Source organism: Epinephelus fuscoguttatus, linkage group LG22 (assembly GCF_011397635.1).
Source record: "Epinephelus fuscoguttatus linkage group LG22, E.fuscoguttatus.final_Chr_v1".
Lineage (NCBI taxonomy): Eukaryota > Metazoa > Chordata > Actinopteri > Perciformes > Serranidae > Epinephelus > Epinephelus fuscoguttatus.
Genome location: NC_064773.1, coordinates 9,655,743 through 9,669,815, shown reverse-complemented (window position 1 = coordinate 9,669,815; position 14,073 = coordinate 9,655,743). Strand labels below are relative to the sequence as shown.

At 42.9% G+C, this 14,073-nt stretch overlaps 1 protein-coding gene across 3 annotated transcripts in view; it reads right to left on the bottom strand.

Annotated features, from left to right (window-relative positions):
• Positions 1–4,790, bottom strand: part of si:ch73-352p4.8 (cystine/glutamate transporter) — a 68,215-nt gene extending 63,425 nt beyond the window's left edge. For 2 of the 3 annotated variants that reach the window (XM_049566875.1, XM_049566868.1), the window contains exons 1-11: positions 4,623–4,790; positions 4,279–4,541; positions 2,685–2,811; positions 2,485–2,600; positions 2,172–2,297; positions 1,968–2,067; positions 1,764–1,808; positions 1,538–1,661; positions 1,348–1,451; positions 412–508; positions 46–195 (exon numbers count right to left, since the gene is read on the bottom strand). In XM_049566875.1, coding sequence (XP_049422832.1) covers positions 46–195; positions 412–508; positions 1,348–1,451; positions 1,538–1,661; positions 1,764–1,808; positions 1,968–2,067; positions 2,172–2,297; positions 2,485–2,600; positions 2,685–2,811; positions 4,279–4,504 — 1,215 coding nt within the window. In that variant the 5' untranslated portion in view covers positions 4,505–4,541; positions 4,623–4,790. The remainder of the gene's footprint in view (positions 1–45; positions 196–411; positions 509–1,347; positions 1,452–1,537; positions 1,662–1,763; positions 1,809–1,967; positions 2,068–2,171; positions 2,298–2,484; positions 2,601–2,684; positions 2,812–4,278; positions 4,542–4,622) is intronic. The other variant, XM_049566881.1, reaches the window with a different exon arrangement.
• Between the last annotated feature and the right edge of the window lie 9,283 nt (positions 4,791–14,073).

The following is a 14,073-nucleotide window of genomic DNA, read 5'->3' as shown; positions in this document are numbered from 1 at the left end:
TGTACAGTTTATAATGGAGAATGCTGCACAGTTTGACACACTGACCTTGAAAGGTCTTGGGTGGTGGGGGAAGCGATATCGATGGATGAGCAGCCCCAAGATTGCCAAGGCGATGAAGAACCAGCGAGCAAAGGAGACGAAGTTGATGAGCTGGTAGATCTCTCCACTGATTGACATCACAACCACTAAGGGGTACTGGAGACAGACAAAACCACGTCCTAATCATACAATTTCTTGCCAATAAACAATTAGAATTAAATGAAAAGGACACTGCTTTACATTTCACATGAACCAATCTAGTCTGGGGCGGGATTGTTTGCACATGGCTCTCAACATGGAGGTGGCTGTGAGATGCAGTCATGACATTGTCAGATAGCTTTTCTGGTTTATAGTGTGTGGACAGAATTTTACCAGTAACAGCACAGCAGGCATTGGTGTATGTCTGCGGATGTGAATCATGGAAAAGACTGGAGGCCAGTGGCCCTCTCTGGCTCCCACAAACAGCATCCTGCAACACAAACAGTAAGGCTCAGGGTGCTTTCAGACCGAGAGTTGTCTTGCTTTGGTCTGAATCAGGGACTGATTTTGTCACAAAGTTGTATAATTGCCTAGAGTATATTCATGTTCTCACAGCAGCATTTACAAGCGGACCAGATCAAATGCCTTGTGCAAGAAAGCTGCTTTTGATTGGTCAGAATTTCCATGTGGGAAAAATCCAGGAAGTAAAGCAAACATTGAAGAAGAGTACACTTGCAAGATAAATGTGACACTTTCTAATGTCACAATGGAGGGACAACTACGCAGGTTGATTTTAGCGCTGCTCATCGTGGACTATATTGCTGTCATTGTTCATTTTAGTCAAACCATACAGTTTGAAAACGAGGCGCGGCTCCAACTAGAAAACAATGTTTTGATGCATTGGATGTGCTGAATGTGCATATTAAGGCAGTACAGGAGGAGGTGCACATTAATAATCCTCCAGGACTGTAACATGCTCATGTTTAACCCAAACAATGTGTCATGTGACTGCAGTTGGTTCAGATCCAGGTTGGAACACCTTCTCACCACAAATGAACCGCACCAGAGTTTTATAACCTGACCAAGACCACCTCTTCAAGAAGGTCTTGGTCCGGTTGTTTTGGTGCGCACCTGAGTGTGATTGCTGTGTTCACACCTGCTCAAACGAACTGCACTGAGGGGCCAAACAAATTTGAGTACAATTTAACCAAACCAAAAATGGCAGGTGTGAAAGCACTCTTACAAGGCTGTTAGGAGTCTAGGAGGATTCTTGGCTGATTTGAAGCACACACATAGATGACAGTAATAACCTTTCTGTGCTCAGATTACCTGGCTGACCCAAAGAAACCACCGTTAAGTGCTCCAAGGCAGGATAGGGCCACTAGAAAGGGAATCACAGAAGCCAATCCCTGAAGAGCACGGTTCGCAAACGTCTGCAGAGACACAGGATAAGACTGACGTTTAAACACACAGTGCATATTTGTCATGGTTTTCCTTTTAAATGCAATAAAGCACTAACCACAGCCACAGCATCAGATGCCAGCAGCTCAGCCGGAGTCATCATGGTGTAGTAGGCCACATTTACAAGCACATAAAAGACTGTCACTGTCACCAGGGAGAAGGTTATTGCCAGCGGGATGTTTCTGACAAGACAGGTTACACACAGAGAGACATGGTAGTATATTCAAGGCAACAAGGCTTTTAAAAAGAGATTGAGTGGAGAGCAGACGTCGGATGTAAAATACCTGTTTGGGTTTATGACCTCTTCTGTGACAAGGTTCAAGTAAAACCTGAAGGGAAAAGGAAAGCTCATTAACAAAAGCAGACAGTTCTGATGTTTTTATACTACTACTGGTTATTATACGGTAATAGAGTCAGTGAAAAGGTTCCATGTGTGGTACAAGAAGACAACAAAGCTGGTGTTTTTACTATAATAAATGCTTGCTTACCATCCAGCATAGGCATATAGGCCATTATAGAAGGCCAGAGGCAACCTATCTAATGTTAATAAGTCAACCTCAAAACCATTCTGGAAATTCTCAGTTTTTCCTGGAAACACAAAGACACAGAAAGAGAGAGTAACTGAGCATTGTCAACAAACACATGTCAAATGACAGGACCTAACAGCTGTAAAGCCATCTGCATCCTCCCACCTTTAGCCAGTGCAATGACACCAGGGATGATGATGAGGACCAGAGCAAACATCTTAATGAAAGTCAAGGTGACCTGAGTGCGAGAGGCCATGGTCACACTCCAGCAGTTGACTGCCACGACAAATGCTACAGACACAAAGACAAACTACTGGTTAGATGAACATTTATGGATTTGCAGTATGTTTTGCACAATATGGATCTGTAAGGTATAACAATGTAAGGGTAGAACTTTGATTTCAAAGGTGGGAGGGCCGCAGTTAGTCCAGGCACATATCCTCAAAAGGGCTTTAGTTTATCATATAAAAGCACTCACTGAGTCCCAGGATGGAAACAAGTTTGATCAGCACTGTGGGAGCAGCACAAGGTACAAAGAATGGCTCCACCACATAGCGGCCAAAAGCCAGGGACACATAGGAAGCAACAGCAGGCCTGGACATTGAAAACATGCTTGTAGATGCTGTGATTTTATTTTTAGGACAGGACAAACAAGATGAAACAAATCCAGTGAATAACCTGATGAATAAGAACTCAGCCCAGAGTCGTAAAAAGGCAGGCAGTGGCCCCAGTGTCTCCAGTAGGTAAGTGTAGTGGCCCCCTGACTTTTTGAAAGTGGTGCCCAGTTCAGCATAGCACAGGGCCCCTGATAGAACAGAGAGCAGATCAGGGAAAAACATGAAATGTAATTTAAGCTGTAGGTGCTGATAGTTCTTAATCAGTGGTTATATTGGAATTACATTTTCCTGCCATGTCAGTGATGTTGCTTTGTTAGATGGTACTGTCAGCCTGTTGGTTGGTCAGTGCTACAAAATTTGGTAAAGACACGGACTACCATCAAATTGGCACACATATTCATGTCCCCCACAGGATGAAAACTTAACATTCCAATAGCGCTACGCTTTACGGTGTACTCCAAGTGCCAGAGCACACTTGGAATAAGTATTTCCGAACACACCCATAGCGAACATGGTAAAAGGGTTTATCTGCTATACATCAGCATTGTCACTGGAGCTTGTTAGCATGGTGATGTTAGCATTTAGCATAAAGTATTGCCCCACATGGTCACTAGCATGACTGTACACTCTTTGTCTTGTTAATGTGTAATGTATGAATAACTTGCAGCCAAATGAACGGATAAATTCACATCATCTAGTGATTAATTGATAAAGTCAGGATTGTCAGATGAGCTTGTTAGCATGGTGATGTTAGCATTTAGCAGAAAGTACAGCTTCACAGAGCCACACGCAAGGCTGTAGATTCTTTGTTTTGTTATTGTGTAACTTGTGAAAAACTTGCAGTCAAATTCACAGATGAATATACATATTTTAGTCATTGATTATACTATAAATATGTTAGCATTATCATGTGAGCATGTTAGTATGGAGATGTTAGCATTTAGCATGTGGTACAGCCTCACAGAGCCACTAGCATGGCTGTAAAGTCTTTGTGTTGTTATTGTGTAACTTATGAATAATTTGCAGTCAAATGAACGGATAAATACACATCTTCTAGTGATTAATTCTAACAACAATGTTAGCATTGTCATGTTTGCTCGTAAGCATGGTAATGTTACCATTTAGCACAAAGTACAGCCTCACAGAGCCACCAGCATGGCTGTAGATTCTTTGTTTTGTTATTGTGTAACTTGTGGAAAAACTTGCAGCCAAATTCACAGATGAATATACATATGTTAGTAATTGATGATACTATAAATATGTTAGCATTATCATGTAAGCATGTTAGTATGGAGATGTTAGCGTGCTGTAGCCACTAGCATTGCTGCCGTCTCTTAGTCTCATTATTGTGTTGCTTATGAATAACCTAATTCTTACAGTGATTTGACAAAATGATGGATTGAAAAATTGAAATGCAACAATTAATAATCTTATCAGAGGAAATAATGTAATATAGGAAGTTTTAAAGGATTTAAACCTGGTGCAAGGTTGTAAATGTCATTGTCATTTCATATTGTGTTTTAAAACATTTTATTCTGTGCAATATTTTTATTCTGTGTATAAATGTAAAATTCAGTGAAAGTAACACATAGAAATGAACAGTCACAAAGATTTAACGGGACAGCAGAGATTAACTAGACCATGAGGCATCTTACCAAACATGGAGAGGACCCCACACAGCACCCACACCAGCAGAGAGAGCCCCACGCTGCCACTGTTCATCAGGACTCCCTTGGGTGCGATGAAGATCCCACTGCCCACCACTGTGCCAGTGATGAAGCACACTGCAGGCAGCAGGCCTATCTCTCTCCGGAGGCGCACCACGTCCTCTTCCGTCTTCTCCTTGTCAGCCTCCTCCGTCTTCACATGTGTCCTGTCCATGTCTCTGTGGCTGCAGATCCTCCTTGGACACCTCAAACTGACCACACTTAGTTTACTCAATTTTGCTAAACTGAAGTTCACATCATTGTGAATTAGTCCTGCAAACTCAAGTTCTTACCTCTTTTTTTGTATCCGAATTCTTTCCTCTTTTCCGCCTGAGGTGTTTCCCAAAACAGAAATCAACAGTCCTCTCTGTGCTTCCTGTTAACCCTTACGGATACACATTTGCAGGCGACTGGTGAATTCCCATGAACCTGCAGACGGTGGCAAAACACTTGTTTCAACATGTCCTCCCCCGTTCTAACTTACTCTGCATGTTTTTCTCCCCTTATTGGTTCCCACACCACCCCACCCAGCCTGAGCAGGGAACAAAGCCAGCACTCCTCCAGGCTTCAGCAAGTAATTACCGCAGTTTAAAATCTGGACACTTTCCTGCATTGTACTGTGTGTGCATGTGCTCTTGGATGTGTGTACAGCTTGACGGAGGCCTTCGGTCTCCGGGGGGATAAAGGGTCAGGGGCAGGGCCGCCCCTCCCTAAACGCAGAACACGCGCTGTGCGTAGGGCCTCATCTTCCATGGGGGGCCACATTTTGCGCAATGGATGCGCACATGCGCTACCGTGAGGCGCGCGTAGAATCAGCTCGAGGAAGGAGAGAAGAGACCTGACCGCCCATGCGTCACTGCAATGATTGACAGCACTCGACATCTGAACAATAAGAGGAGTGTGCTGGCAGGCACTTGCAGAGCTGCAGCAGGTGAAGACTTGTCGACATGTCGTCCAAAAGAGCCTCAGGAGTATGTGCGGGGACAGGAGGGCAGACGGGCTCCACGAAGGAGGAGACCCGAGCCTCGGGGGTATGTACGGGGGGGAGATCGGATGCTCCTAGAGAGGGGAGAGGGAGAAATATAGCTAAATAAGATGAAAATAGAAAAGAATGTCTCTGTATTTTATTTCTGTTTTCAGTGTTTAATTAAGGTGGGAGAGGCGGAGGGCTGAGGGAGATCGGACGCCTCCAGAGAGGGGAGAGGGAGAAATATAACAAAATAAGATTAAATAGGAAAAACCTGTCTCCCTCTTTTTTTTTTTTTATTTTCAGTGTTTAATCAAGATTGGGGGATTGAGGTGGTGGAAGTTACTTTCTTTTGATGAGTATTTGATGGCTATTTGTGACTCAGATTTGTTTATTTATTTATTTCAGTTTGAAGTTATTTTTATTTAATATGTATTTATTTATTTCAGGTTGAATTTTTTATTTTATTTGACTCATACAGCCAAACTACTGTATCTACAGTACATTTGTTATTGCCAATAAAGGTTGTCAAGTTAAATGGCAAGTTGTTGCATGGTCATTTTGTACCTATGATACATTTGGGATGGGGGCCTCCAAATAAAATTTCGCTTAGGGCCCCAATTTGGTCAGGGGCAGCCCTGCATGTCACTTTAGAATGTTGCGTGTGAGACGTACAAATAAAACACATCAGTGGTCTGTAGAAACATACAGTGCCAACACTTTCTTTTGGCAGCTGTGCTGATCCAGTTATATATGTGGTCTGGTCACTGTGGGACTGGGTGGGAGGCAGAGGGTATAAATCCACTGGAATGAGCCCGACCCCGGTCTAATGTCACCATGGGTCGATAGAGTCTGACCTGCCATGATTAAGTGAGAAATGTTCAGGGCTTTAAAATGCATTTAGCTTTCTTCTCACTGTGTTCCTGGATGCTCTCAAGGGAGCGGCCTTCCACCTCTGGAGGAGATGACTTTGAAGCATATGTTGTCCTCAGGATTCAGCGCTAGGCCTCGATTTGAAATTGCAAATCCATTGCTGGCAATCACAACATTGGAAGCCGTCGCCAATTATTCAAATGCCAGCATTCTGGTTTCTAATTTACTTGTTATTACCCCAGGAGAAAAAGAAAAATTAGTGAGCTTTAGAGGCTTTTTTCTTTACTTTAGGGAGAGCCAGTAAGTCTGTGTGCTAAGCTAAGCCAATTGCCCTCTGGCTCTACATTTTAGCATTATACTTAACGCACAGACATGAGAGTGGGATTGATATTTTCATGTAACTCCTGGCAAGAAAAACAAATAAGCATACTTCCCAAAATGTCAACTTTAAGACTGAATATTACTATTTTTTTTAATGAAATTGTCCTTTTGTGGATCTTCAAAGCAGCCATATTATATTAGACTTTAGCCTCTTTAAAGCAAAACAAAGCCTGCAGACAGTGGCAGGCTCCGTCTTGGTTTCTATTCCAAACGCTTGCTCTTTAAATGCCGCCTCCAGCCTCTGCCACATCGTCCTTCATATACCCAGCTCTCCATTTAATCGCACAGGTGAGAGAAAGAAAAAGAAGGAGAGGAGTGTCTCCTGTGGGAAGGAGACTGAATTAAATGTAGGGGATTGAGATGTGGCTGGTGGGTGTGCATGTGAGGAGGGTGATGCATGTATGTGTCTCATCACGGCATATAATGTTTACCTGATGTTGAATTGCTCAAATGCATCTGTTCCCCTAAAATGAACATATCAGATACAGGCTGCTGTCGCTCCTTCATTACATCTTTCCTCAGAGTTATTGCACCCGTTGGGACACACAGTTTGTGATGTGGTTTTCTGTAGCGCTGTTGAATATGTTCAGTCTCCGTAAACACGGCTGAGCTATTCAGACCCCCCACAGCCACGTTACAGGGATGTATTTTGACGGAGTGTCTGTCTTAAAGGGTATAAAATCACACAGTTGGTTCTAGGTGTGTGCGTGTGATGGGAATTGTTGCTCAAAGTCGATTTCCCTTATTGAATCAAACTCAGAAATTCTTCCCATGGAGCCGCGCCAGGCTGATGGCACAGGGACACTGGGGTTTAGACTGGGAAGTGACTGATAGCGTGGAGTCCTAGGCAGTAATCTGAGCTCAGGGTATCTGTCAGATTCTTGGCACAGACAACAAGGAGAGCTGTAGAGGCAGCTCAGAGAGAGAATCACAGTTGTTGGCCAGACAGTATATATGATGGGGAAAAAACAATGGAGAGTTTGCCCGCTTGTCACAGAATTGTAGATGTTTAAATTTTTTCTGAGCACATTTTATCCATGCTGGATAAAGAGTTTATCTTAATGTAATGTAAAAAATGTAAACACTTGGTACACTATTGTGTCATACATGTTAGTTTAACCTCCTGAGACTCGCACTTATGTTTGGTTTGGTTTGCATTTTCAGTTTCTCCTAGCTATTTGGGATCAGTAGGACCTGATAATTACAAAAAACTAAACACTGTCAACGATAATAAAGTCCCAAAGTCCTCAAACGAGCACTTCCTAATTAACAGTGTCTTAGCATGTTGCTTGTTGCTGTTGCCAAAATTGGTCACATTTGTTCCCATATCAAACTTCGAACATTATTAATCATAAATAGACAGTTTTCAACCATAAAATGTGATCAGGTTTTGGAACTTGTCCAATTTTGTGTCGGGATCGGCTGCAAACTGACTTGGCAGAGATGGCAGCCATCTTGTTTTTACATGTATTAGTGTGTTGTGCTCTTACTACCACTAGATGGCACAGAAAAGTGTCCATGAACCCCAAAAAACCCAAAATGTGACGTCCTCATATGAGGACACAGGGTCACAGTAATTTATATTCATGTATTAGTCATTCAGATGTTATAATCTTTTATTAAAGTCAAGCTGAAGCATAAGAATTGTTCTTAACTCTGTTTGATGCCAAGGAGGTTTGAAATAGGAGAAGTCACAGTGTGATATTAGGTCATATTAATGCTGTACAACATGTGCAGTAAAATCTGGTCCACACTTTCCAAAAGACTCAGTAGCTGGTGCACTATCATATAACATAGGAATGATTGATTAATTTCACTGAGGCATTTGCAGTCAGTCTCAGACCAGATTGTTTTTGTATGAAAAATAAAGATGTGTGAGAATTACAATTATATACAATACAAATACAATTATAATTATTGAAAAAGTCCGTAATAAAAGACCATAAACAAATGCTTTCTATAGACCCTTTTAGGGCTGACGTCATAATGACATCATGGCCTCTAGTTTCCCGGCGCAGCGCAGTGTGGCGAACCCCACGCAGAGCTAGTTTCGAGCAGGGCAACCTGAGGCGCGCTCAGTTTGGTAGTTTGGCAGACCGAGGTGCACTGAGATGGGTGTGGCGGCGCAGCAGGGGGAGGTGTCGACAGATCCAGCTTGGCGCAGTGACAGTTTCGTGCCAAAAGGCTTCGCTGAAGGTGCGCTAAAAGCTCGCCAGCTGAAACCACGTCTACTGTCAGCGCAGGCGGTTTAAGTGGAAGTTTGGCTGACCGGCGGACAGTGCACACACGTCACCAAAACCTCACAGGCAGGTTTCCAGAATATCAGGCACATTAACGATGCAATAAATACCCAAAAACCACTATTCAATGCAACTATCTGCAATCAGCACATAAATGTATCTCTATATCGACTGTCCCGTCACATCTGATGTCAGATCAAAGGGGATTGGCACCGTTTGGCACGCGTAATGGAAACCCAACCTGATTTGATTAACACAGCTGCAAACTAATGAGTTCACATCCCTCTCAGCCAGCCACAAACAGCCACAGCATCAGATAGGGAGTATATATTCAGCATCTGTCATCTTAGAAAAGCCAAAAGAAAAGAAACAGAGTGAGACTGCGAGAGAGAAAGAGAGAGAGCGCGCACGAGAGAAACGCAACATTGATTTACAATTGTGGTGACCTCCTCCCAGGCTACCTTTGCATCATCAGCCCGTGGAGGTCTGCTCACAGTTCCGTATATTCAGACACTGCGAGCTTGGACCTCCCGGACCAAAACATCAGTTTCCTCCTGGGAGGAGTTTGGCCGCCTGACGCTGCTGCTCTCTTCTGCCATGGCGAATTGAGTAAACTCTCATTACGCCTTCGCACGGCGCATTTAAGGGCGAGGAGAGGGGCTCATTTGATTGGTGTGATGTGTGTAAAACCCACTCCACGCCTTCTCTCCTCCCTCTTTCCAACTTGCGCAGGTAGGAGGGACGGAGGTGGGAAAGAGGAGTAGCTGCGCCAGCGCGCACGGTGTGCCAAACTTGCAAAATCCGCCTGGCCGCACTGGGGAGGGATTAAGAGGAATATTGGATTTCTCTGGAACGCTAACTTTTTAGCACATTAGCTAACATTAGCTTTGATAGCAAAACAAACTGGAGGAAACCATTCAGGTGTCGCCCTTCTTTCTAAGATTGGCATAGTAATCAACCACAAAGCTTCCTGTGACATCATCCATCCACTGAGTGAGAGCACACGGGTCAGCCAGTCTGGTCCCGTTGGTCAGTGTTTACTTTTTCAATCATGGTCCCAGAGAGTGAGTGACCTGACATGGTGTGTTCGTAAATTCAGTCTGGTGCTCTCCACTAAAACGAGAGCCCTGTTGGTCGAAGAAATGGAGAGTTATATTTCTGTATGAATTAACAAACGGTTAAGTAAATCACACATACTCATGCTTGGTGCTCTGTTAAGCACCAAAAAACGTGGCACTGTTCACTATTGCTAAAAGCGTCTATATGAAAACATTCCATTGCATATCAGCCACCATCCATTTGAGTGTACCCAAAACTTCTGTCAGGTTGAGCGCGCCCAAAAAGCACCTGAGCGGACATCATCCCTTTATTTCTGGCACTGTCTGATGTAACTCTCCAACACTGCAGCTCTAGTTACACCACACTAACATACCCCATTGCTCCCATGGGGTCTCATCCTTTATTGAGTACCTTTCTTGATGCTGACCACAGACCCCCCTCCCCCACATGATGTCACAGGAATTATGTCATGTGACTGGTCATGTGTGTCCACAGCAAGGCACCAAGTGCTTTGGCTGACACTTTTGAGGGCAGTGCTGTTTTCCTATACCGTCCTGAATTACCCGATGTCCCACTGTACCTTATGATTTTAGCTGTGAGCACCACAAACAAAAATCCATTCACCTACACAGTTGTCTTCATGTGTAGAAACCAGTTGAGTGGACTGACCCTTAAAAAAAACCTCTCAAACCCAAATGAAACAAAATTTGAATAATTGGTCTGATCTCCACTCGGAAGTCTTCAGGGCCGAATAAGCCGAACATCAATAAGCGCTGACTTGCTTGTTTGCTCACTGCCACCACTGATCACCCTCCGCAGTGATATCTCTTGATTACATGTCGACTGCAGTTTTGCATGCATGCATGTACTGAGTCACAGATTGTACAGGGCTTCACTCTCATTTCATGCCTGAAGGCTTTGGCTAATTAGCCTTTCTGTTTAATTCTAAACTTTCCCACTCTCCAGAAGACTTAATCAGCCTGCCTGGGCCGTGTTATTTATACTTCCTCTGAGAGTACTAAATATAAAGTGTCCAGGGCTGCTCATGCTGGAGGAGGGATGCACTTTTTAGGTTCATTGGAGAGGAATGGAAGTTCCTTGGCAGAGGATACATGGAATGCGTCCCTGGCGTTGTGGATGAGTCACAATTATCAGCTTATTAATTAATTCAGTGATTCATTCATTGCTCCGCCAGTGTTCTCTTCATTTTTCTCTGTCTCTCACGCTGTCGGCCAGCTCATTTAAATGTTTAGATATATTGACCCACCTTCATTTAAAACTATGTCGTCCCTCAGAACAGTGAGAGGTAGTTTATATCAGAGGTTTGCTTCTCGTCCACTCATTGCACCTCTTTTCCCTCAAGCAACACTCACATGAAGCAATCACGTTGCTTCAGGCTCCGTTTTCTGTTTGTAGTATCCAACCTGTGCTCCATCCGGGTCTTTAACTCCAGCCGATTACAGCCTCAACTGTAGCCACATCTCTTATTCCATTAATAAACTCCAGAGATCCTTCTCAGTATCATATTCAGCCCAATCCTGCGTCAAAACCTCCCAAAGGCCTCAGAGGAGCACACAGAAGCTTCTTCCCCGGCACCAGCCTAAATAACCAGTCTAGCACTGGTGAGATGTGCTGGTTTCCAGTCTCTCAGGATCCTATGTGTATCCTGCCCTTGCTCCCGCTTGAATTATTTATGTCTGCTGCCTATCTGGCCTCTCAGCAGGCCCAAGACACTTTGCCTTTGAAATAGAGAGCACACAAGATTCAGGAGGAAATAATGCATTGTTCAGAGGACAGTAGGAAGGGGCCGTGAGGGCATTTTATACATGCTATCTGTTGAAAAAGTCATTTCCTGTCAGCTAGATAAACAATCAGGCGGTTTAAGCAGTTTGAGAAGACTCTATAGAGGTCATGTAATATATATTAGAAATTGCATGTTTTTTATTTTATAAACAAAAATAACTATGTCCAGTTACTCACAATCTATGATGTGACTTCAGAGGATAACTATTCATCCCCTTGCTCCATATTCCCATGATAAACCCGACAGGTGGTCCATCACTCCACCGAAACATAGGAATCACCACAGGTGAGAGTACAAGGCCCTTTGACATTAGCCTCATAAAACCTTTATGTGGCCGCCATCAATCAGCCGTCGCCTGGAGAGAGAGCATGAAGACCTTGAGGGGAGGCCTGTATCTATTGAGAGACCCTGCGATCTTGTTTATCCCACATAGCAAGATTCATTGCATATGGAAGATGTCAGACATGATGTGACAAGCTGGGCGTCTGTGGTACAGATTTCTTAACGGGGAGAGAGGACTGGGAAGATGTATGGACAGACACAGTGACGTACAGGAAGATCTTTCATTCTTACTGGAGATTTTCTGACTCTATTATGTAGAGAAAGAGAATAAAATGATAAAAGAATAATAAAGTAAATGAGAAAAAATAAGTGACATGTAGTGAAAGTGCTCTCAGGCATTATTTGAACCTGGGATTATTATGAGTAACCAAAGACAGAGTATTAACGACATTTATTAATGTATCTTTGTATTGCATTTTTATTGAAATGTTAACTCATTTTTATAAACTGCCTTCACTATTTTCTTACTTGGGTTAACATAAATGTGCAGAAACCAAGCAGCAACCTCCAGGGCTAAAAAAAATTAAGCCAACGCAGAAAGGCCAAAAGCTGCAGTTCCTCTCATGGCCACTGGAGGCTGGCTCCAAGAGTGAGTCAATCCCCATTGAGTGCTCCAGGGATGATGTTTCCTGATGACCCACACTGAGGTTAGTGTCAAAAAAAGCTCTGTGGCAAACAAACACTCATGATACTGACATGCATACTTAAATGCAGTCGCCAGAAGTAAAAAGCTAATGTTAGGCTATAAACAAACTACACCACAGTGGCATGATTTAACATCTGTACCACAACAAGACTGTAAATCTGTCTTTCTGTAGTCTAATTTAGCCATTTATTAGCAACTGCCTTTTTTAGACACATAAAAGCTTCAAATTTAACAGGTGGGGTATTGTTGTAACTAAAAACTCATAAAAAAAACAAACCACTGATTTAGAGATGAGGGAACCAGAAAAATGCTAACTCACTGATGGACTCATTCCTGAGGCACTCTGCTGACCTCCATGTTAAAGTCCCCAACCACAGCAGAAATAAACATGTTTAACTGCCTGCTACAAAGCTATTTACCCCCTTCATGACAACTTTAAGAGGAGGGGTTGAATTTTTATTTAACTCAACAGCTGAAATGTTATTAAGGCTTAAAGTTATGCATCATTGAGGATGTGGATGATTTGAGAGAAAGGTGGGTGCTGTTCGTTGACAAATTGCTACCATAGCAACAATGTTGGTTGTCTTAAGGCTTTAAAACTGGAGTCCACAAACCAGTGGGTGACATCACGGTGGCTACGTCATAAGGCTGGGCGATATATCCTTGAGTTGAGTTTGAGTTTGAGTTGAGTTTATTTCAATCAGCAAATAAACAGAACGAAAATATCCACACACACACACACACACACACAAAAAAAAGGGTACATAAGGCTGACCGAAAGGGTTAAGGCTGGAGCTAAGTAGCTTATTAGATGCCCTAACCTGTATACCTTATATATGTAAACATATATACAGTACATATAGATGCATGCATGCACCTACACACATAAATAGTGCACATACTCATACACACACATATATATATATACATATACATATACACATACCTTCCACCTATACATATAAATACACATACACAGCTAATACCAAACATAATACTAGAAATTCAAATCATTTGTCCCATAAGTCATGATTACCTGCCATCATGTCTACACTTCTCCAGAATAATGTTTTTAAACTTTTTTTTTAAATTTTTTTTTTTCTCTGAAAGTTTACTCTGATCTCATCAGGCGACTTATTCCACAGCTTCACCCCATAGACAGATACGCACATGCTTTTCAGAGTAGTATGAACCATCGGTTGTTTGAAATTCCATCTCCCTCTTAGCTCATATCCCCCTTCTCCATCACTAAACATTTTTGGGATATTACCAGTAGGGATGGGTCACGATTTTCGAATTTCAAATAGTCGTTCTATTTTAGAAAAATCGATTTTTTAATGCGACTATTACTATTCGCCGTCTTACCCCCCCCCCCTTATTTGACATGCAGTTCAGCTCCTAACTGCACGAGGGCAGTATAGGATTGCTACAG